Raw genomic sequence first — 24,437 nt, 5'->3', positions numbered from 1 at the left:
TTTCACTAAGACATTTTTTCCCGGAATCAACTTTAGCATTTACCTCAAGACAGGCGTTTTGAACGTCGTTTTCCACATTCACACTGTTTACTTGTGTTTCTCTGGGTGTTGTGGAAGATACGGATGGGATGGTTGTGCTTTTTAAATTTGGTGGGTTGGGTTCGGGCTGGCCAGAGTGTTTGTAGCGTAGGTTGAGTCCATCGACGTTTTAATATCGGGGTAGAAGGTTTATGCATGGGTTGGTCCAGTTTTTAATAATAATTATCACTTTACCTGTATATATATCCTCCCCATGAGCTTTGCATTTTTGTAAATAGAAGGAGTCAAACTCACCTCGTCCTGCAGCTAGGTGCTTACCAAGCAGGATGATGGCGCTCTGACATCCATTCCTAAGAGTACCAATAGGAATGTTTTGAACCAAAACGTGAATTTTTCGCACATATTTTTGTTGGAACTTTAACACGCATCCTTTCATTTCAATTTCTGCCTCGAGGTAGGTTGCGATAGATGAGTTGTTAACAACGGCGAACTCAAAATGCTTATTGGTGTAATGCCTTGTCACACCCCAAACATTGGCAAGTAAATTCTTCTCGGCTAAACTTGAAAGAAAATCATTGACGCTCACGTTCAAATCACCGTATCGACAAATAAGAACATTTAAATTGTCAATCTCTGTCTTAGCGTTAAAAATACCAAGATTAGTTCTCGATTGACCAGCAGTGTTACCAGACGGTAAAACTCCAGCATAACTTTTAGCCATGAATACAACTCACTTATTTTTTTTTTTTTTTTTTTTAACAACATATGTACATATATTTCATGAAAAATAATTTACAACTTGGACAATTTTACAATAACAGGCGTTCCGTAATATACATACAGGTTTTATATTTATACAATTGCATAAAAGACGTGTTTTTTATTTTTAAGGTTTCAAAAATTCAAAAATCACATTAAGAAGTATTACTAGTTTAAAAACTTCTCTATGTTTCTGAAAAAAAAGGCTAATTTAACAAAAAGAAGAGGAATTAAAAAGAGAAAAAGCTATTACTTGATAAAGGCTTTTCAATTTAAAGGTGTTAAAATTAAAAATTTGGACATGAATAGTTATCACTCAGTGTAAAAAAATTTTTGGACAGGTAAAAAAATACTTGTGGGTTTATAAAAGAAAAATTTGTTAATTGTTAGTATTATCGTGCTTATAATAAATTCATCATGGCGATTAACCCATGAGCTTAAAAAATATAAACACAACCTTCGTTGTCACCAGACAACTAGGGTCATGCAATCTTCTCAACGTTAATCTTAAAAAACCAAATAATCGTGCATAAAATAAATACGTCATGGCGATTAACCCTCGACCTTATAAAAATACACACAACCGTAGTCATCACCGGACGACTAGGGTCATACAAACCACTAATAAAAAAAATTCACATAAAAAGAAAGCGTGCTTAAAATAAATATGTCGTGGCGATTAACCCACGACTTTATAAAAAATACACACAACCGCAGCCGTCACCGGACGACTAGGGTCATGTAATTCGTTAGAGATTATGGTTGAACACCCGTAATTTTCTTAAGTTTTTCGAGACCTACTATTCACCATCGCCTAGATGGTGAATGTTAAGTCTCGATTGTTCATGTCGCAAATTGCGTTGTTTAAAGAGAACATCTTATGAAACTTTTCCACATTGTTTTCTCTAAGGTATTTATTGTATTTTGTTTTCCATACATATTTTATTTGTCTCATTATGGTTTCTACAATTCTCGCAGAGTTAATGTTTTGATTTTCTTTTAATTTTAAGTTTCTACTTTTCCACAACTCTGTTGTTATTATATTAGTTAAGGTCGTTATAATTTTTGCTTTTTCATCTTTTTTTGGTAATTCTTCAATGTTAATTAAAAAGAGAGCGTGCACAGAATTGAAAGGTTTTTCTGGAACCAACCTTTCATATATAAATCTCATTTTTCTCCAAACTGCTCGCGCTTTGATGCAAAAAAGAAAAGGGTGTAGAGTGTCTTCGACACGGTTACAAGTTTTGCAATTTGAGTTTCCGTGGAGTTGTCCTCTTTTTGAGCGCCATCCGTTTACTTTTTCTAAGGTTGGCAGAGAATTAGTTAAAATTCGCCAAAGGGTGTTTTTGCTCGTCCCAAGGGCGTGCGAGTAAAAATTCCTCTCCCAAATTTTTTTCCATGGGAGAGTTTTTTGAAATTTGGCATTCCACGAAAGCTCAACTAATTTAATGGCTCTGTTTCTGATCTGCCTAAAACGTGAGCATAAATGTTTTTTGTTGTTTTTTGACCTATTTGGAAAATTTTTAAATCATTTTTAAAAGTCTCAATTGCATCTTTATAATAAAAAGGTAGATTGTTAATTGATTTGGGACTGTTGTTTCCCGTAATGCATAACCATTGAGGGTATTTCGTTTTAGCGAGATGATTCAGGGGGTAAGATAAGTAATATTTTTGCAAATAAAAACTCTCATGCGGGTTGTCCTTTTCGCTCATTTTCAGAAGATATTTTAACCTTAGTGCTAGACACTGGTTTTGAACATCTAGTATTCCCAAACCTCCCTTGTCAACTGGGAGTTTGAGAATTTCTCTTTTGACAGGTTCGGCATTTAAACTCTGCCAAAGGTACATTGAAATTTCTTTGTTTATTTTATTTTTATCTAATTTTGTTGCGGGAAAATCGTTAGCGACAAACCACACCTTTGACAAAGCAAGAGTATTGACGAAAATTCCCTTGCATTTCAAAGAAACGCTCCTGTATTTAAAACTCAATAATTTTTTTTTAAACTTATCAATGGCCTACTTCCAATTTATCCTCGCCGTATACGCTAGGTCAGAATGGAAAGTTATTCCTAAAATTTTGATTCCTGTCACGTTCGACCAAATAATATTTTGTTTATTTTCGCACAAGGTGTTCTCGTAAGCAAAGTAGTTGAATCCGCCCAGAGCCATCGCTTTGGTTTTGTTTTTGTTAATGTTTGAGCCAGAGGCTTTCTCAAATTTTTCTAAAATTTTAAAAACTTCCTCGATTGACTCGCGACTTCTCACACAAAGTGTAGTGTCGTCAGCATATTGCAAAACTTTCAAATATGATTTTGATCCTGGCAGCGGAATACCGTCCACGAGTCTGTTCTTTTTAAACTCGAGGGCTAGTACTTCCACCGCCAGGCAATACAACATAAGGGAAATGGGGTCGCCTTGAGGAACACCTCTGCGAACTTTTAGCGGTTTACTCATGTAACCGTTGTTTATTACTATGGATTGATTTTGTTTCATTGTTTGTTTAATAACATTGATAAAATTTTGACCCAAATTATATTTTTCTAAAATTTTGAACAAAAAATGTCTATCAAGTTTGTCGAACGCTTTTTCTTGATCAATTGACAGCAAAACGCTTTCGATATTTTTTTCGGTCGTATAGTGAATGACGTCCCTCAAAAGAAACAAATTTAAAAAAATGTTTCTTTCAGGGACTGAACACGTTTGGGACGATCCTAGTATGCGATATAGAGTTTTCGAAAGTCGCAAAGCTAGCGCCTTTGTAATAATTTTGTAGTCGCCGCATAATAGAGAGATGGGACGCCAATTTTGTATAAAAGTTAAGTTGCCGTCCTTGGGCAGAAGACTGATCAGCGCTGTCCTCTGTGACCAGGACAATTCGTTTTTCGGATTAAAAACGTTTTCGTTAAACAAAGCCGTGAGTTCTTCACCGTATATATGCCAATATTCGATGTAGAACTCAACCGGAATTCCATCAATTCCAGGAGTCTTTCCTTTGCTGAGTGACTTCGCAGCGTTAAAAAGTTCTTCGCTACTAAACTCTACATTAAGAAAAGCGTTTTGATCATTTGTTAAACAATTTTGAATGTTGTTTAAGAAAAACTCTTGCATTTCTTGATTTAATTTTTTCCTTTTATAAAGCGATTTGTAAAAATTCCTAATGGTTTTTAAAATGTTTTCCGTGTCTCTGTAAGTTTTATCGCCGCTTTTAATTTTTTTAATTGTTTTTTTGGTTTGGTTACTTTTTTCTAATTGAAAAAGCGCTTTAGAAGGCGTTTCTCCTTCCTCGACAATAATTTGTTTTGTTCGCACAAAAATTCCGCTGTTGTTAAACAGCTCTTTTTGTTCTTTTTGCATTTGCTTAATTTTCTCATCGTCTCTATTGACTTTGTTTTTTTCTAGGTTTATTTGATTTTCTAAAAACGCTTCGCGAGTTTTGTTTTCTCTCTTTTTAACTTTCGACACCTCTATCGCAATATCCCTAATCCTAGTTTTTATTACGTCCCACCATTGATTGTTGTTTGCAAATTTGAATTTTTTGTTTTTCTTTTTTTCAAAATCATTTTTTAGTTTATTTTCAAACATCACCTCACCTAACAAACTCGTATTAAGATGCCAGTAACCAGGCCCTCTCTCGATATATATTCTTTTAAAATTAAATCATAAAAAACAGCTACATGGTCGCTAAGTTTGTTTTTAACAAACTTGCATTCACATTTATTCAAAATTGCATCCGAAACATAAATTCTGTCTATTCTACTTTTGAAACTTTTGTCTTCTTTTTCGTAAGTAAAAAATAGTTTTTGGGGAAAACGCGTTCTGAATACGTCATTCACTTTATGAACTTTCTTAAACGCGCTTAACTGTTTGAGACCGATTTGGTGGTTTTTATTTAATAAATCCCCACCTTGTCGGTCAAGAATAGGGTTTTCAACCATGTTGAAATCACCAGATAATTTTTTAAAAATCATATGCTCCCGCGTGTTTATTTAGTTTCTTAAAAAAACGTTCTTTGACACTATGCGTGTTCGGAGCATAAACAGTAATTAATCTAATGTTTAAATTGTCTACTTTTGCTGTGACAGCAAGAATTCTTCCGCTTTTGTCCTTAGTTATTTCTGCAATTTTAGTTTCTTTTATAAAGAGAATGGCCACACCGCATTCGCGGCTTGAGCCGCTGTTCCATACTGAACAGCCTTCAGTTATGTTTTGCCATTCTTGGGCCCATTCTACAGCCGATTCGTCGGTGCTATGGGTTTCTTGGATACAATAAAAATCACAAGATAAGTTTTTTAGAAAGTTAAAAATATTTTTTCTTTTGGCTACATTATTAAGGCCATTGACGTTATTTGACAAAATTTTAAAAGCCATTTCTACTAATTATCTCGAAAACAAGGAAATCAATTAAGTTTTAGAACAGACATTATTAAAACATTAAAAAAATGACACATTTCAAATTAAGGAAACCAGAATAAAAGACATTTTAACAACTTAAAAAAAAACGCGGAAGTTCTTGCACATGCTCCGAACAAAATTGTTCGCAAATTACGTTTTTTTTTAAAAGTTAAAAAAAAAATAAAATATCATGAAACAAAAAATTAAAAATAAAAAATCAAGTAAAAATTAAAATTTCTCACGTAATTTTGCCTTCATCATTCTCTATTTCTCCTGACTCCACCATTTCCTCGTACCAGTTTGTAACACTCGTTTTCCCAACAACCTTTATCTTTTCTTCCTCGTTTCTTCTTTTTCGTTCACCGCCATCATTCGTCGCTTGCTTTCTCTCCTCTCGTCTCTTCTTTCCTTTTTTTGATTTACATGATACTTTTTTAAAATCCACCTCCGATAAAGCAACTTTATTATTCTCAACTTCTTCTCTCGCATCTTCAATTGGAGAATCCTTTCTATCAGCTATATTCGGCGTAGATATTTTTTCTACTGCTTCCATTTGTTCAGTAACAATTGACATCGCTATAACATCATCCTCTTTATTTAAATTTTCGCTGTTGACTTCATTTGACTGTGTAATGTTTTCTTTTGTTTCGTTATGTTTTCTTTCATAAGCAATTACTTGACCATTATGTTTCGTTCTTACGCGATATCCTAACAAGTCGATAAATACAGGAATCGGTTTTATTAAATCTTCCATCACTGCCACTAAAATCCCACTATAATATTCTTTACCTTCATTCGGTGTTTTACGCATTATTGGTTTAGTAAGAACATGTCTACCAAATCCCAACTGTTCTAGACATTTTCCAATTTGAGTATTTTTTGCCTCTAAAGGCAGTCCAAAGATGGACACATGTGTTCGTCTGCTAGGTTGTCTATTTGAATTTGACTTTTTGAATATATGATGAAATCCATTGATATTCAACCCTTGCTCCAAAAGAAAGTTTCGTGCTCCATCAGTCTTCATCACGATCTCAATAATAGTGTTTCGATTAATTAATTGAACCCCTTCAAGTTGTTCTGCTAAGTTAGCATTTTCGATTTCTACAATTACATCCATAATGGAAAGTTTCGATTGAACTCTTGAAACCAGAGTTCGTAAAAGTGGTCGACGATCAACTTTTTTAATAGAATTTAGCGCCGATGCGTAACTCCTAGGTTTCGAAATATTGTGGTATTCATCCTCTTCACTAGACAGGTCATCATCGCTGTAATCGATATTCACATCTTCAATCAATTCTCCATTAGCTACCGCTTTCATTTTGTTCAACAAGTTTTCAGTTTCTTGAATTGTTAAGCATACATCATTTTTAGAATAAGAAAGTTTCCTCGAGTTATCGGGAAATTTCTCACCGCCAACCGGCTCACCAGCCGCCATCTTGAAATTCGCACCTAAAAATCGTAAAAATCCACAAGCAAGAAAACTAAAAAGTTGGTATCGTGGTTTATTCTCCTCCAGCTAATTGCCATACGGAGACCACCATACCATGGCACGCAGAGACATGTTCAGCCCCTAGTAGAGGAGCGTCATTACCGCTCTACGGCCAAGAGTAAAGTGAGTTTTGGAAAAACGAAAATATGTTAGAGCAAAAGATAGGTGTAGTCGAGTTTGAAAGATACCATAGAGCAAAGCAGACAAAAAATGCACACGATGTTAGAAAGTGCAATAGGATGAACACATGCTGTTAATTAGGTTAACCTAATTAAAGCAAGAAATAAACACAGGGACTAAACAGTTTCAGTATGTGTTTTTTTCCGTACTGTATTGTGTAATCTGTACTGTGTCATTGTGTAATATTGTGTAATCCGTATTATTGTGTTATGTTATTGTGTAATTATGTTATGTTATTATTGTATTATGTTATGTTAATTATTGTATTATGTTATGTTAATTATTATTATTATTGTATTATTATGTATTATTATTATTATGTAATGTATTATTATGTATTATTTTTGTATTGTATTGTATTGTATTGTATTATTGTATTGTATTGTATTGTATTTTGTATTGTATTGTATTGTATTATTATTGTATTATTATTGTATTATTATGTATTGTATTATTATGTATAATTATTATTATTGTATTATTATGTTATGTTAATTATTATTATTATTGTATTATGTTATGTTAATTATTGTATTATGTTATGTTAATTATTGTATTATGTTATGTTATTGTGTAATATTGTGTAATCCGTACTGTATTGTGTAATCTGGTTTTTTCGTATTTGTTGTTTAAAATAAAATAAAGTTTCGCAAAATTTAGTCAAAAAAATAAAACTTTATTGCGTATTTGCCCATAGTTATTTTTTTCCTAAATTTTTTTTTTTTAACTTAAACAACATTTATGAAAAAACCGGAATACATAGCAATCTAAAAAAAATTTGGGTCATTATCACATAAGAAATTTTGTTTTCAGAAAATATTGAGATTTACCATGCGCTCAAAGCCAAGTAATTTGGAAACAATTTACCACATTTTCCATGGTTTTTTGTTGCTTGAGCACAAGGTAAATGTCAATTATTTTAGAATTTTTTTTTTGTAATCGCATTTTTTTCATATTTGCTCCATATTGGCTTTCTTGTGTATTTTCGTTATATAATAAAAATTTTTTTGAACACCCCTAATGTCTAGCTTAAAAACCGAAAAATTCAAGCATAATTTTAACTATCATTGCTAATTGTATATGTATAAATGTATTTCTAAATAGGAGCCGTTCATTAAGTACGTACGCTTTTATTTTAAACTTTCTTCCCCTCCCCTTTTTAGTACCCTCCACCTCAATAAAATAATCTAAGCTTTTAACGTACCTACCTTTTTTTTAGTTTAGTGTCTTCTTTTATAATTTTGATATACGCTTTTTTTAGTACCCTCCACCTCAATAAAAGAACCTACGCTTTTAACGTACCTACCTTTTTTTTTAGTTTAGTGTCTTCTTTCTTTTATAACTGAGTCCTGATCCCCTTCTTCCCCCAACCCGTATTTACGCCATTTACAGATATAAATATTACAGTTACAGGCGCAATGGAGTGTTCATACATCAACTGTGTATTGTTTTATGTACCTCAAAATAATACTTTTCTACCGCATTGAAATCTAAGTTTTAATCAAAAAAGTTGCAAAAAAAACTTGAGTATTAAAAATCTTTTAATATGCCGTCTTCGGATTAATTAACGATTTATGCCGTTTATAAAACTTAAAAGCACTTTTCTTTTAAATCAAACCCACTAGCAATCTGATTTAGTTATTTTATAAGCACCAGGTATTATTTCAGATCAACATTTAATGTAAAAAGATTAAGTATATATAATAATTAGTTTGGATTGCTTGTGGGTTTTATTTATAAAAGATTATTTGCTAAACATAAATTTTAAAGCCTTTGATCAAATAAAACGTGATGTAACTTTACATAATCTAAATGTGAGACGCATTTAAAATACCTATAGATTTTTTTGACGTTATGTTGCGTCTTAGTTTACACTTATTAAAAGTGCACTGTTATAATTATAAGTGTCATAGTTTTTTTTTTAATTGATATTTATAAGTTAAAAAAAACCATACTGGTGTTTTTTAAACTTTTAACAATATACAAAAAATTAGTTCTAATTTTTTTTTATAACAAATTTGTCACGAAAACAGCGTTTCGATTCGCGAAGTTGCAACTAACTAATTGCAACTTTGCGATTCAAATTTTTAGCAAAAAAATATTTTTCTAAAACTTTTTTTAGTTACTTATGTCTTGACAAATGCATCGTTGAATACCATAACTCATAAATGAATTACAGTATTTAACAAATTTGTTGAATTAACAATATTGTAAGTGCCCTGAATACATTTGTCCAGACGATTGTAATAACAAAAGTTTTTTTTAAAAAAAACGAACCCACAAGCAATCTGATTACTTATATATATCATTTCTACTGTATCGAAATTTCAGCTGTAGACAGCGGTTATTATAATTTTTAAGCCTATATATATATATTTGTTTAGTATAGACTAGTAGGCTACGGAAAAAAACACATCTAAACTTCTTTAGTATTTGTGTTAATAAGGTAATGCACCACTAAGATAGGCATCAATCAAAATGGCGAAAAGTTAGGCTGGTGTTCTTGGTTCCGTTCTCGCATCTGCTCATCCCAATAGTAATCTTGGAATTTTCAACACTAAATTCGAAGTCGACAATGCGAACGTTCTAATTTGTAGGTATGGGGATCTTAACGTTTCCGTTAGTGATTTTCTTGCTAGCTTGGCTGAAAAGAAGCTACTTAGTAATGTGTGGGGAGTCACTAGACATTATTCCAACAAGTTGTTCGAGTTTGCCGTTACAAACAACTCGTCTTTGACATCCTTTTTAGAAGCTGAAATTGAAATTAAAGGTATGGTTTTAAACTTCCAGCGAAAGTTCGTACGAAAAGTTCACGTCCTGGTTCAGAACATTCCAATAGGAACTCTTAGGAATGGCTGCCAAAGCGCCATTATCCTGCTTGGCAAACATCTAGCTGCTGGACGTGGAGAGTTTGATTCTTTCTACCTACAGAAATGCAAGGTCCTAGGAGAGGACATTTTCACTGGAAACGTCATAATAATTATCAAGAACTGGCACAACCCCACTCTAAATCCGCTACCCCGCTACCAAAAAGTTGATGGTCTTAATTTACGGTATAAACATCCTGGCCAGCCCGAACCCAACCCTAAAGTAACAAACCAAACCGATCCACCCACCAATTCTTTACAACCAACTACACCGCATATCGACAACGAATTTGTAGAAATTAAAGTAAACAACGCCAGTATCGAGAACGATGTAGATACTAATCCTGAAAAAGAAATCATCAAGGAAAAAGAAAATGGTGTTAAAAACCAAAAAGGCACGTTCCACCCAACCAACGAGAAAACGTTTGGGGCAGTTGGAACGCGGCACCCCCAAAAAACTGATAAACAACGCGGAGTTAAAAGTGTCTCTAGAAGAAGTTTGTTTTTTAGAAGAAAATGAGAAAATGTCTTACGAAGATGATATTGACTTGCTAGTTATAGACGAACAATATGATAGCCAAACATGTGCGGAAAAGAAATCGTAAGTTTATTTCTCTCTCATATGTTTTCTTTTTATCTCACTTTTTAGCTTTGTTCTCAAATCAGACTATTATTTCGAATTTTTTTGTTCTAAACTTTTATTTTTTTTTCTTTCTACAAAAATTCTTTTTTTACGTTCTATTTTTAACTTCATTAATTATGCATGTCTCGTTTTTAAAAAAGCGCTTAAGCTGTCGTAATTCGTATTGTTGTAGTTCGCGCTTTTTTGTGAAATGTTATGGTCCAGTGAGTCCTATTGTTCGTATTACGTCAGTTCAAACGAAAACTCGTGCTGTAAGGTTAAGGTTTTTATGTTTGTGTTTTTTATGTCAGGTTGTAAAATTATTATATTCGTGTTTAAGGTACACGAGCTTTCAAATTAGGAAACCTGATCCTCTCCATCATGGCTATTAATATTTTAACGTGCAACATAAATGCTCCAAACGATCAAGAAAAACGCAATAATTTTTTTGGGTTTCTCAAAAAATCCATCTTCGATCTTATCCTCCTTCAGGAAACAAAATCCGGACCGTCCACTGTTAAACATTGGAGTGACGAATGAACTGGCGAGTCTATTTGGAACTCAGGTCCGAGTCATAACTGTTGTGGGGTGGCGATACTCTCCAAATCCAATGTGTCTTTGCACGAACTAAAAAGGGACAACAACGGAAGAATATTAAATGTCATGATAAAAATTGATGAACACAAAATTCAGGTGCTGAATATTTACGCGCCCAATGTGCCGAGAGAAAAGCGCCTCTTTTTTGGCGACTTTAGAGATTTCTTGCAGGACACAGGACTACCCGTCCTGATGGCCGGGGATTTCAACATGGTCGAAAGCCTGCCTCTTGACACAGAGGGCACAAACAACGCTAAATATCACACCTACGGCATTGCTGAACTCGGGGTCCTCCAAGGTAAGTATAACCTCGTAGATGTTTATCGTTACTAATTTCCCAACAAAAGAGAATTCACATGGCGCAATCAGACGGTCAAATGTAGACTCGACAGAATCTACTGCCCTGATAAAATCGCCAAAAAAACAACACAACAAAATTCTCACCAACCCTTTTTCCGACCACGAGTTCGTGTCAACAACTGTCAATTTTAGTAAAACCAGGAGAGGACCAGGATACTGGAAATTAAACTGCTCCCTTTTGGAAATAGAGGTACAAAGGCAAAAAATTGAGCTCTTAATTCGAGATTGGCAAACAAGAAAACGGTCCTATAGGTCAATTTTAAAATGGTGGGACGACTGCAAACTTTTTGTTAGGGCTGAATTACAACACATATCGATACAGGAAAGTGCGAAAAACAAAAAAAATATCAAAAGGATTGAAAACGAAATCCAACGGGAGCGACAAAACGCTAACCCGAATTTAGATAGCATCAAAGAAAAACGCGATGCTCTTTTCTTGCTCCAGTTTCCCGGAGCGTTTATTCGCACGAAACAAAAACTAATCGAAGAAGGAGAAAAACCTTCAAAATTTTTGTATAATTTGGAAAAAGTTCAACAGCGGAACAAGTCAATTACCGAAATTCGCAAGAATGACGGCACATTGACGAGTGAACCTGGTGAAATACTAAACTCCCTAGTTTCATATTACAAAAACATTTACACCAAAACTAGTTTATGCAAAGACAGCCAAAATTATGTCTTGTCACACATCACTAAATGTTTAAGTGATGATGAAAATCAATTTTTAAACACCCGCCTATCCGTCGCCGAACTAAAAGAAGCCCTTTTTAAATTTGAAAACGGAAAATCTCCGGGCTTTGACGGACTTCCGGCTGAATTTTATAAAACCTTTTGGCACAATTTAGAAAAAGATTTTGAAGAACTTGCCTACGAAATACTTTTCGTAGAAAAAAACACCAGCCACTCTATGAAAAAATCTATTATTTCACTGATCCCCAAACAAGGAGATCTTTCCGAACGCAAAAACTGGAGGCCCATATTCCTAATCGGCGCTGATTACCAAATAATCACAAAAGCGCTGGCCCTAAGACTTGCAAAAGTAATGGGGAAAATTATAGAACCAAATCAAACTTGCGGAATCCCAGGTAGAACAATATTCTCAAATTTACATTTAGTCCGTGATCTTATAGATTACGCGCAATTTAAAAATCAACCTAGTTTCATTTTGTCAATAGACCAAGAAAAGGCGTTTGATAAAGTTGATCGTGCGTTTCTGCTTCAGATTCTCCGAAAATTCAATCTCGGAGAAAATTTTGTATCTTTCGTTAACACCTTATATTCAGAAGTTTCGGCATCTGTTCTGAATTGCGGTTTCCTGTCAGCCTCCTTCCCTACGGAAAGGGGAGTTAGACAGGGTGATCCCCTCTCTCTCTTGCTGTATGTTTTTGTCGCCGAAGCTCTCGCTTTGGTGATCAGAGCAGATGGCAGAATAGAGAGTTTCCCGCTACCAGGTACACCTAAACCCCTTAAAATACAGCAGTACGCAGACGATTCGAACTTTTTTGCCAGGGACGTAAAATCAGTCCGTTGTTTCTTCGAAAAAGTAAAACTGTTTGAAAAAGCAAGTGGTTCAGTGATCAATGCCTCAAAAACCAAGGGTCTCGCCTTTGGGGGTTTTGATCCCAAAATGTACCCGGAATTGGACGGCATAGAGTGGAACAACAACACCGGTTTCAAAATTTTAGGTGTTACTTTTTACACCAGACTGAGCGATACTACCAATTTCAACTAGTTAGTAACTCTAAACAAAATAGAGAAAAAACTCAAGTTTCTGGGACTACGTACTTTGTCACTTAGGGGAAAGACTATGTTGATAAATACGTTAGCAATGTCAAAAGTATGGTTTTCGGCAAACGTGCTGCCCGTTCCCGAATGGGTAATAGAACGTCTGCACAGAGCCATTTTCGAAAATCTGTGGCAAAAGACCAATTACAATCCGGTCAAGAGAGAGACACTTTTCTTACCCGTCAAAATCGGGGGTCTCGGAATTTTATCACCGAAGGAGCAAAGTCTTGCACTTCGCCTCAAAACACTCTTTCAACTGAAAGAATGCGAAGAGGACAAAGCTCACGATTATCACTACTTTTCAAAGTATTGGTTGGCGAGTTCACTTATAAAATTTACGAACCAAAACCTAAGCTGGAACTTTTTAAAGCAGAACAATTTTTCGAAACACTGGGACAACAAAACGTCTCAGTACTACAAAACAACAATAGAAATATTAGGCAAAAACGGGTCCCTTTTTAACATCCCCCTAAAAACAACAAAAAATTTTACTTAGAAGTGGCAAAAAACAAAAAGACAGTTGTGCCAGCAGAACTTTTTTGGAACAGTTCAACAAAAACAACAATGCCGTGGACCCAAATTTGGAAAAAATACATCATCTCCCACGCATGCGGACCGACTCAAAACACCCTCTTTCGTTTTTTACACAACAGTTTACCTTCTGCGGCCTTGCTAGCCAAAAGCACAAGGCAACAGATCGTCAAAAATAACAAATGCAAAACTTGTGGTAAAATCGAGGACAACATGCATATCTTTGCCTACTTTCCTCCTTCTGTCGAAATTTGGGAATATTTTAAACATGTATATAACTCCTTGACATCCCGAAACAACTTTTCTCCGATAAATTCGATTTTCTCGATTGAAACAGCGAGTTTATCGGAGAAAAACCCCACTTCGCAGCTGCTTTTGACACTCACTCAAACCATCATGAGTGCAATATGGAACAGTAGATGTCACCACATGTGTAATAACAAAAAAATTGACCCAATGGCAGTGATCAGGGTAATAATCAGGAACATCAGGAAAATTATTATCTTAAAATATAATTATCATGTCCGTAGAAACACCACGGACATTTTCTGTGATTATTTTTGTATAAAAAATGTTTTCTGCCAAGTAGAGAATGGCAGTCTGAAACTAAACATATGAGCTGAAATAAAACAACGGCTCGTGGTATGTTTAGTAAAGACTTTCTTCCCTCTTGCATTTTTTTTATGTTATACAACAAACTTATTATTATATAAAATTAGCAAATCACTGCCAGACCTTATTATATGAAATATTATTTTAAAACATAAATTTTTTTATCTATAGTGTTGGTAACGAAATGTTTATGTTGAAGTCCTGTAATTCCGTTTTTTTAATTTTTCGGATATAAATCTTTCTTTTGCCTTATGAACCTCTGCTTAATCTATTTTGAATCTTCTTTCTTCTTTTTACCTTATCTGAACTCTTGATTTCTTTCCGCACAACGGCAAAAAAATAAAAAACAAAAAAATACAAAAAAATATAAAACCAAAAAACACAAAAAAATATAAAATCAAAAAACACAAAAAAATAAAAAATAAAAAATACAAAAATTATGTAATAAAATTTAAAAAACAAAAAATGTATATATTTACGCTATATTGTAACAACATATATTGTAAAAACTTAAAAAAATTAGCTAATAATATTAAAAAATTGTAAATATTTATTATTTTGTAATAAAAGAAAAAAAAAAAAAAAAAAAAAATATGGAACATAAAATATAACAAATATCGAAAACAAAATGACATAGAGAACTTTCATAATATATATTCCATAAATAATGCAATAAGTCAAGCAAATTCAGAAACACTAATCTTTAACTTATAGAGCAAAAATGCAAGTGATCTCGACTTTTCGTTTTTTATCAATTTTTTCGCTTTTTCGTTCTTCGTTATTTTATATGATCACTTTAAATATAAAATATTAAAGACTTAAATATAAAATATTAAAATTAAAGCTAAAATCTCATATGATTATTTTAAATATAAAATATAAAATATAAAACAAAAAATTTATATAAAAAATAAGAAAAAAAAAAAAAAAAAAGTATCTGTTCTATATTCGGCTCCGGACCATCTCTCAATTGGTTTCGGTGTTGTTAGAAAACAGAAACAGCACAAGATCAAAACCGTGACAGTCGATAGAGGTTCTTGGGAATCGCTTTTTCAGTGTCTCTTTCTACGTCCGGAAATCTCAAAGCGTTCCGTCCACTCAGGACGTTAAATGGAGATAAACCATTAAGTTGGCGCTGCTCAGTTTTGGCTGAGTGGCAACTAAACCCTTAAATGGGCCTAAAAAAACCCTTAAATGGGACAAAATTCGGAGTCTCGGCTCCCAAATAACACCGCCTTCTAGGGCCCTGTGTAAGTCTGGTTTCATGTTCTTCATTTTAGCTGAGACAGCGATTTTAAAAGTGGAAAAATTTATTTTGTAGTGGTTTAATCAGGAGTTTTGTGTTTTATTGGGTTTTTACGATATGGTTTCAAAGATCAAAGAGACCGCCGATATTGTTATTGAAAGAATGAAGAGAACCGCAACTGGCAATGGCAGCGAAATCTTATCTATTTTATCTCCGTACAGCTCAGACGACGAAATCGAAGTCGATCCGGACCAGCCGAAGACCAAAGAGAGAAGGGACGCGGAAGCCCTACCAAAATTTTCAAAAATGTCCTACACAACTGCAGCAACCCAAAAAATTTTTTAAAAAAATCTCCCAAAAACTCTAATATCAAGATTACGGAAACGAGTTGATATCGATCAAGTTATAAGTGCCCTCGAGGCAGTAAATTTAGGACGAGAACTTGAAGGCGTCCAACTGATTCGTGGAAACACTGTCTTGGAGATTGTGATGAAGACTGACACCGCGAAGAACTTCTTGTTAGAGAGGGGACTCGATGTGGGCGGCCTTCATCACATCTTTCAACAGTCGAACTCTGATAGGGAGCCGAGCCAAGTTACTCACTTGTCTGTGTTTGGCCTTCCTATCGAGCATAAAAATCTCCACATTGGCAACGTTTTTGAACAGCTGGGCTACGGCCGGCATGTTTACACAAAACCTGTTATGAGGAAAACGCCTGTGAGTGGAACTGAGTACTACACAGGAATCCTCGTAGCGGTTATGGAAAACATGCCAAGCCCGATGCTGGTCAACATGAATATTATGGGATATGCCATAAGAACAAAGCATAATGGCCAACAAACAGCGCAAGTTGTACAAAATATTCCTGTTGAAAATGCGAGTCAAGATAACACAAACCCAGCACCAGAAAAAATCCATCAATCACCACCAACAACCTCTGAAAATCAAAGTTCATCAGAACCGATAATTTTAAATACGATCTCAAGTGAAATGAAACCTCGTCTTGAGATTGTCTAAGGTACTAGATAAAATTCTCGGACCGTCGCAAACTTGCTCGGTACCGGGAAGAAATATTTTCTCCAACATTTTCCTGGTCAGAGACCTAATACAGTACACTAACGAAAAAAATTTAGATAGTGTACTGATTACAATCGACCTGGAAAAAGCATTTGATAAAATTGACAGAAATTTTTTGTTTGAAACACTTAAAAAATTCAACTTAAGTGAAAAATTTATAACAGCAGTTATGCAAACAATGAAAAATTCTAAATCAATAATATTTAACTACGGATACATGAGTGAACCGTTTAGTATAAACAGAGGTGTTCGTCAAGGCGACCCTATTTCACTCATGCTTTATTGTCTGGCAGTGGAAACCCTCGCTCTAGAAGTCAGAAACAACCCTGACATAGATGGCATTCTTCTGCCTGGCACAAAAAACAATTTAAAGGTAATGCAGTACGCTGACGACACCACAATATTCCTGAGGAACCCGAAATCTATCCAAAGCGTTTTCAAAACGCTAGACGATTTCGAGGAAGCCTCAGGATCAAATATTACCAAAAGCAAAACCAAAGGTCTGGCGTTAGGTGGATTTAACCACATCCACTATGAAAACACGACCAGATTACTAAACCAAAAGCTGTTTAATATTACCTGGTGCAACGCCTCAGGCATTAAAATTTTAGGTATTACCTTCCACACCGACCTAACCTACACCGCTAGCGCAAATTGGAAGAAAGCCGTTAAAAACTTTAGAAAAAAAATCAAAAGTTTCAGATACCGAAACATATCTCTGAGGTGCAAGGGTATTTTTGTTAATACTCTTGCACTCTCTAAGGTGTGGTTCGTGGCCAACGGCTTCCCAATTAACGAAATTACCGCCAAGCAAATCAAAAAAGAAATATCTGCGTACTTATGGCAGAGCGAATACGCGCAGCCCATAAAAAGCGATATCTTAAATCTACCAATAAATAAAGGAGGACTGGGCATTCTTGACACAAAAAAGCAACGTTTAGCCCTCCGAACAAAACATATACTCCAAATAAATTAACAAGAAAACAATCACGAATCATGCTTTATTCAAAACTATTATTTGGCGCACCATCTAGCTAAACACGCGCGAACAAACTACCCGCAATGGTTGTTTCTTACAAGAAACAACTTTCCAAAATCTTTAAACGAACTCCCATTTTACTATAAAGACGTCATTAAGAACATTAAGTGCGATGACAAAATTTTAGAAATTAAACCTAGAAGCGTAAAAAACATCCGCGCGTTTCTCACCAAAGCTGATGAAAACTTCAATTTAATAAAAATACAAAGGGCGTGGGATACAATGCTACAAAAAAATCTTCTATGGCAAAAAATATGGGAGAAAAGCTTTGTATCTCACGCCATCGGTCCCACCAAAAACACCCTCTGGAGAGCCTTAACTAACTCACTTCCGACTCTTGAAAAAATTCAGAGTTGGAGGAAAAGCAGAGGCCGCGGAAACAATATTTGTAAATCATGCGGAGCAGTGGAAAAAACAATGCACTCTTTTATCAACTGCAAAAAGGCTAGGTCTGTGTGGAAGGCCTTTATACCAACGTACGAAAGACTTTTACCAACAAACAAATTTAATACTGTCCATGCGATCTTTCTAACAAACATCGAGCACTTGTCGAAGAAAGACTACACTGCGAAAATAGCAATGACTCTGACTCACTTAATAACGTCGCGGTTATGGTGGGCCAGAAACATGAAACTTAAGGAAAACAAAAATATACCCTCGGCAAGAATTGCAGAGAGGATCAAAAAAGATATTAGAAATATATGGAAAATAAACTATTACAAATACTTAAGAGAAAACAACGTGGAAAAATTTCACAACATGTTTTCTATAAACAATGCAATTAGCGATAAAAATAATCCGAATCTAACTCTTCTCTTATAATTAACGGTTTTCAACCAAACAATTAACATTATTTTTATTTTTATATAAAAACGAAAAGCATGTCCCCAGCAGCCCCTGTGGGTGCGACGGACATGCCTATATTTTATAAATGCGAGGCTTAATGGCCAGCACTATATATTTTAAACAAGAAGAGAAAAACACGAACATGTCCTGCAAAGCCCGGTGGCAATGATGGATGTGTGTATTTTTTATAACAGCCTGGGGTAATAGCCAGGCATATTTATTTTAAACTCGTAAACATTTTGTTCTATTTACTTTTATTAAAATCCTGTTGTGGTTTCATTTCGATTTATTTTTTCGTTTTTCGACTTTTCGATTTTCGTTTTTTTCAATAACCACAACAGTTTTAAATAAATAAAAAGATTTTTGCTAAATTTCTCAAAATAAATAATAAAGAAACAAAATACTGTCTCAGAAAAGCAAAGAAAAAATAAATGATATCATAAAAAATCTCCCCCCCCCCTCATTGTAAATAGTCCCCTGATGTAAATATTTATTAATGAAATATATGTAATTGAAAAAAAAAAAAAAAAGTATCTGCTCTTATTTCGGCTCCGGACCATCTCTCAATTGGTTTCGGTGTTGTTAGAAAACAGAAACAGCACAAGATCAAAACCGTGACAGTCGATAGAGGTTCTTGGCGTAGTCGCTTTTTCAGAGTCTCCTTCTACGTCCGGAAATCTCAAGGCGATCCGTCCACTCCGGACGTGAAATGGAGATAAACCATTAAGTTGGCGCTGCTCAGTTTCGGCTAAGTGGCAACTAAACCCTTAAATGGGCCAAAAAACCCTTAAATGGGCATATACGGAGTCTCGGCTCCTAAATAACACCGCCTTCTAGGGCCCTGTGTAAGTCTGGTTTCAGCTTCAGGTCACTAGTATCTGTTCTTGATTTTGGCCGAGGCAGCGATTTCTAAAGTTAATATAGTGATTTGGTTGTTTTTTTTAATATAGACATTAGTTTTTGATTGCTTCTACTGGATGATGACGTCACCGGAACAAGTCAAAGATTTATTAGAGAAATTGGAAGTAGTGCAAACTGGCGTTGTACCGTTTCACGACGAATTCGAGCCGAGCTACAGCACCGATGAGGATGAAGATGATGCGGACCAGCAGGACCACCAAAAGATAAGGGACACGGATACCCTACCCGAAATTCCGAAAAAATCGTACGCAAGCGTAACTACCCAAAGTATTACTAACACCTTTAAAAAGCAATTATCGAGAACCCTTCTTACCGTAATTGGAAAACGAATATCTTCCTACGATGTGTTAGCGGCATTAGAGGAAGCAAACCTGGATGACCATCTTGAAGGTTTTCAGTTTATCCGTAACAACAAAGTTATGGAAATTGTGATGAAAACCGACCAAGCGAGAAACTTCCTACTTGAGAAGGGACTCACTATTGGCGGTACTCATTACTTGTTCCAAAAGTCTAAACCCGAAAGGGAACCGAGCACACTAATGCATGTTTCTGTGTTCGGACTCCCAATTGAGAGTAAAGAACTCAAGGTCGGGAATATTTTCGAACAGTTGGGCTATGGACGGCATGTTTTGACCAAACCTGTCATGAGAACTATGCTGAAGGGAAAACTTTACTTCACCGGAATTCTCGTGGCAGTCATGGAGAACATGCCGAAACCATTGCCCACCAGCATGGAAGTTATGGGGTACAAGATAAGACTGCTCCATAACGGACAAGAAAGAAAACAACCGCGAAAAGAAACACCAAACGCGCAACCCCCCGAAACACCATCTACTTCGACGGAAGCCAAGAAAAACACAGCAGCACCGTCACCACCACCACCACAAGTCGAAACTCCAATGGAAATTCCCCAAACAACAGATCCTCCGAATAATGTTGAACCAACACCACCAACCCCATCAACAAGTACACTGGAAATAAACCCACAAGAACCAAAGAAGAAACCCCAAGAAACTAATCAAACAAACGAAGACCCCGACGATATGCAGGGCACCCATGACTCTGACGACTCCACGGTATTAAACGAAACACCCTTTATAACAAAGAAAAACAAACGTAAAAACAAAAAGCGAAAAAATCATAAAGCAGCTGAAAACGAGGAACAAACGAAGCGAGTTAATAAAGAAAAAGATGGTACCTTGGGATCAGGGTAATTTATTTTTTTGTTATTTACGATTTTTTTCTTTACTTTATTAATATGCGCGCGTTTAAAAACCTAATTTATGTCTTTTGAAAACTTTTTTAACTTCAAATTTGAATTTAAATGTTTTTTTGCTTTTTTAAAAAAAAATGTACGTAAGAATTCTCACCGTAAATGTAAATGGTCTCCAAACTGAGACCAAAAGAAACAAAATTTTTCGATTTCAAAATCATTCGGACTATGACGTAATATTCTTACAAGAAACGCATAGTTCCGAACAAAATCATTTGAAATGGTCGAATGAATGGAGACACCAAACTCAAGGAAGTTCTCTTTGGAATAATGGGAACCAAAAAGAGCGCGGTGTGGCCATTTTAACCAAAAAAGAAATTATTTTTAACAAAATTACACAAGATGAAAACGGGAGAATTCTTGCTACAAATTTAAAACTGAAAAATTTTGTGATCAGAATAATTAATATATACGGACCCAATGATCCGCAACATAAGGAAAATTTTTTTAAACAAATTGGAAAACACGCGCGTGGATCCAATTATATGATCCTAACGGGAGACTTCAACATGGTTGAAAACCCACAACTTGACAGGGAAGGGGGTGACCTATTCAATAAAAACAACACTCTTGGTAAAGCCAAATAGAATTTTTTTTGCGAAAAATTCGATTTGGTTGATATATACAGGAAAATTAACCCTAATAAAATTGAATTTACATACGAAAAATTAGATCAAAGTTTCAAAAGTAGAATTGACAGAATTTATGTACCTTTGACAATCTCAAGTGACAGCGAATGCGCGATTATTGAAAACAAAATCAGTGACCACAAAGCCTTCGGCTGCACTCTTAAACTTGAAAAAATAAACGAGAGAGGCCCGAGCTACTGGCACTTGAATGTTAGTCTCTTAAGCGACCGCGTTTTTAAAGAAAAATTAAAAAAAGATTTTGAAGAGGAAAAAACAAAAAAATTATATTACTCTAATAGCAATCAATGGTGGGACATCACAAAGTCCCGCATAAAGTCGATTGCTATAGAAGCGTCAAAAGCAAAAAAACGATAACTAAAAATTAAACAAATAAATTTGCAAAAAAAATTGACGAGGAAAATCAAAAACAGGAGAGAGACTTGGAAACACTTGAAGACCTAAAATCAGAGCTTCAAGAACTCCTTTGCGACGGGGGCGTGTTCGTGAGGACGAAATAAACTCTCGCAGAGGAAGGCGAAAAACCTTCCAAGGCTCTCTTCTTAATGGAAAAAAACAACCAAAAAAAAAAGATTTTAAGAGAAATAAAAGACGGTGACACCGTTCACACGGACACCGTCAAAATTCTAAAAACAATTAGAAAATTTTATAAAAACCTTTACAAAACAAAACCTCTCAATAAAGAAAAGCAAAATACATTTTTGGCAAACATAAGAACATCCCTTACGGACAACCAAAATGCTTTTTTAAACATTCCTTTTAGCAGCGAGGAGCTTTACAACGCTGCCATGTCCCTAAACAAAGGCAAAACACCAGGGATAGACGGCCTCCCGGCAGAGTTTTATCAAGAATGCTGGGATATTTACGGAGAAGAACTTACCGATCTTATGAACGGTAATGTCTTCGATGTAAATAACGAGCTGTCGTGGTCACAGGGGACGGCGCTGATTAGTCTCCTTCCAAAAGAGGGTGATCTGACGGCGCTGCAAAACTGGAGACCAATATCCCTGCTGTGCGCGGATTACAAAATAATCACTAAAGCCCTCGCCTTGAGGTTGTCAAAGGTACTTGATAAAATTCTCGGACCGTCGCAAACGTGCTCGGTACCGGAAAGAAATATCTTCTCCAATCTTTTCCTGGTCAGAGACCTAATACAGTACACTAACTAAAAAAACATAGATCATGTACTGATTACAATCGACCAGGAAAAAGCATTTGACAAAATTGATAGAAATTTTCTTTTTTAAACTTTGGAAAAATTTAACTTGGGCAAAAATTTTATAACAGCAATAACGCAAACAATGAAAAACTCCCATTCAATTATAATAAACAACGGCTATTTGAGTAAGCCCTTCAGTATCAGCAGAGGAGTTCGCCAAGGCGATCCCATCTTCCTCATGCTATACTGCCTGGCAGTGGAATCGCTGGCCCTAGACATCAGAAACAATCCTGATGTGGACGGCATTCCTCTGCCGGGAACAAAAAATAAACTAAAAGTAATGCAATACGCTGATGACACCACCATTTTCCTGAGGAACCTGAAGTCCATCAAATGCGTTTTTAAAACGCTAGATGACTTCGAGGAAGCCTCGGGATCAAATATTAATAAAAACAAGACCAAGGCTCTGGCGTTAGGTGGATTCAATTACATTCACTATGAAAACATGGCCAGAGTGTTAAATCAAAAGCTATTTAACATAACCTGGTGCAACGCATCAGGTATCAAAGTATTAGGAATAACCTTCCACACTGACCTTGCTTTTACCGCAAAAATTAATTGGCAGAAAGCCGTTGAGAGCTTTAAAAACAAAATCAAAAGCTTTAGATACCGGAACAATTACAATAATAAAAAAAAAAGTACCTGCTCTTGATTCTTGATCTTAGGCATACAACTGAGCTAGTTATCACCTTTAGTGAGGTCTACGTGCCTGATTAGTGATTGCTAAGGGTTTACCTTACCCCTTCAACGGGTTGCCGGTACGGCAACTTTAGCTTGTAGAGGTTTAGGAGAGATTGAGTTTTAGTGAGATTTGAGTGTTTTATGAGTGATAAGAGGTCTACTGGCCTTTAGAGTGACAGAGAGTTTATTTATACATTTAGTATAAACTAATCATGGCTTTAAAAAGTCCATCAACTATAAACTTACCGGACAGTAATGTCCAAATTAAAAGCTATGCTCAAGCAACGGCTTCTAAAACGAATAAGTTCAGTAGCTTAAAAAATACCCTGCTGAATAACTTAGAGAAAAATATAGCTCAAGACGACATTTTTTTTTTTTTTTTCAGTATTGTATTTGCCGATTGAAAATAATTTACACTCGTAATTTATAAAAACAAATATTTACATGACTGGGGCTTGAAGAAGACAAAATTCATCTTATCATTAAGCCCCCACCAAAAAAATGCATATTCATCAAATAAAATGTTTTAACAAAATGCAAAAAATAAAATATATAACCCTTAAAATATTTAGTAATTCAAAGAGTATTTATATTATAGAACTGATTAGTAAAATAAGATGATATATAAGTATTAATATTACAAAAAGAATTTACAATAACTTTTTTTAATAAAAATTGAAATTATAAAATTTTACAATATTTTTAGTAATTAGTATTTCAAATAATAAAACTTAAAAAAATCGTTTGTAAATTCAAAACTTATAAGATAAAAAATACATTTACAATAGCAGACTATTGTTTAGAATATTAAATATAATATTAAAGAGTAATTAGTAGGTTAATTTTTGTTTTTGTTTGCTAGTTTAAAAAGCTTTTTAGAAGAACTTTAATTCATTTTCATGTATCATCAGTAATTGCTTAAGTTTTGTTTTAAACTGGTTTAAAGAATAATTAGATTTCAGCTCATTATTTAATATTGTATTCCACAGCTTAGGACCTCGGTTAGCAATTGAGAATTTGGTTGCTGAATAATGTGTTTTGGATTGAATGTAATTGTTTTTTGAAAATCTGGTAGGGTATATGTGGTTTATTTTTTCAAAAAGTGAATTAAATAACATTGGTGATATTTTTTTATCAAGTTTAAACATGAAGATAAGAATATGGTAAAGGTGTACTAAAAAAAAAAAAAAAAAAAAAATATATATATATATACATATATAAATATATATATATTTTTTTATATATATATATATGT

The 24,437-nt window shown here is 34.7% G+C and overlaps 1 protein-coding gene across 1 annotated transcript in view; it reads left to right on the top strand.

The window, feature by feature from the left end:
• LOC136083668 (TNF receptor-associated factor 3-like) overlaps positions 1-16,317 on the top strand; it is a 173,145-nt gene extending 156,828 nt beyond the window's left edge. Inside the window, exon 8 of the mRNA XM_065803222.1 lies at positions 15,567-16,317. Coding sequence (XP_065659294.1) covers positions 15,567-15,824 — 258 coding nt within the window. The 3' untranslated portion in view covers positions 15,825-16,317. The remainder of the gene's footprint in view (positions 1-15,566) is intronic.
• Positions 16,318-24,437: the final 8,120 nt, after the last annotated feature.

This window comes from Hydra vulgaris, chromosome 08, assembly GCF_038396675.1.
Source record: "Hydra vulgaris chromosome 08, alternate assembly HydraT2T_AEP".
NCBI lineage: Eukaryota > Metazoa > Cnidaria > Hydrozoa > Anthoathecata > Hydridae > Hydra > Hydra vulgaris.
Note: the sequence above shows the minus strand (reverse complement) of the source record. Positions and strands in the feature narration are given on the sequence as shown.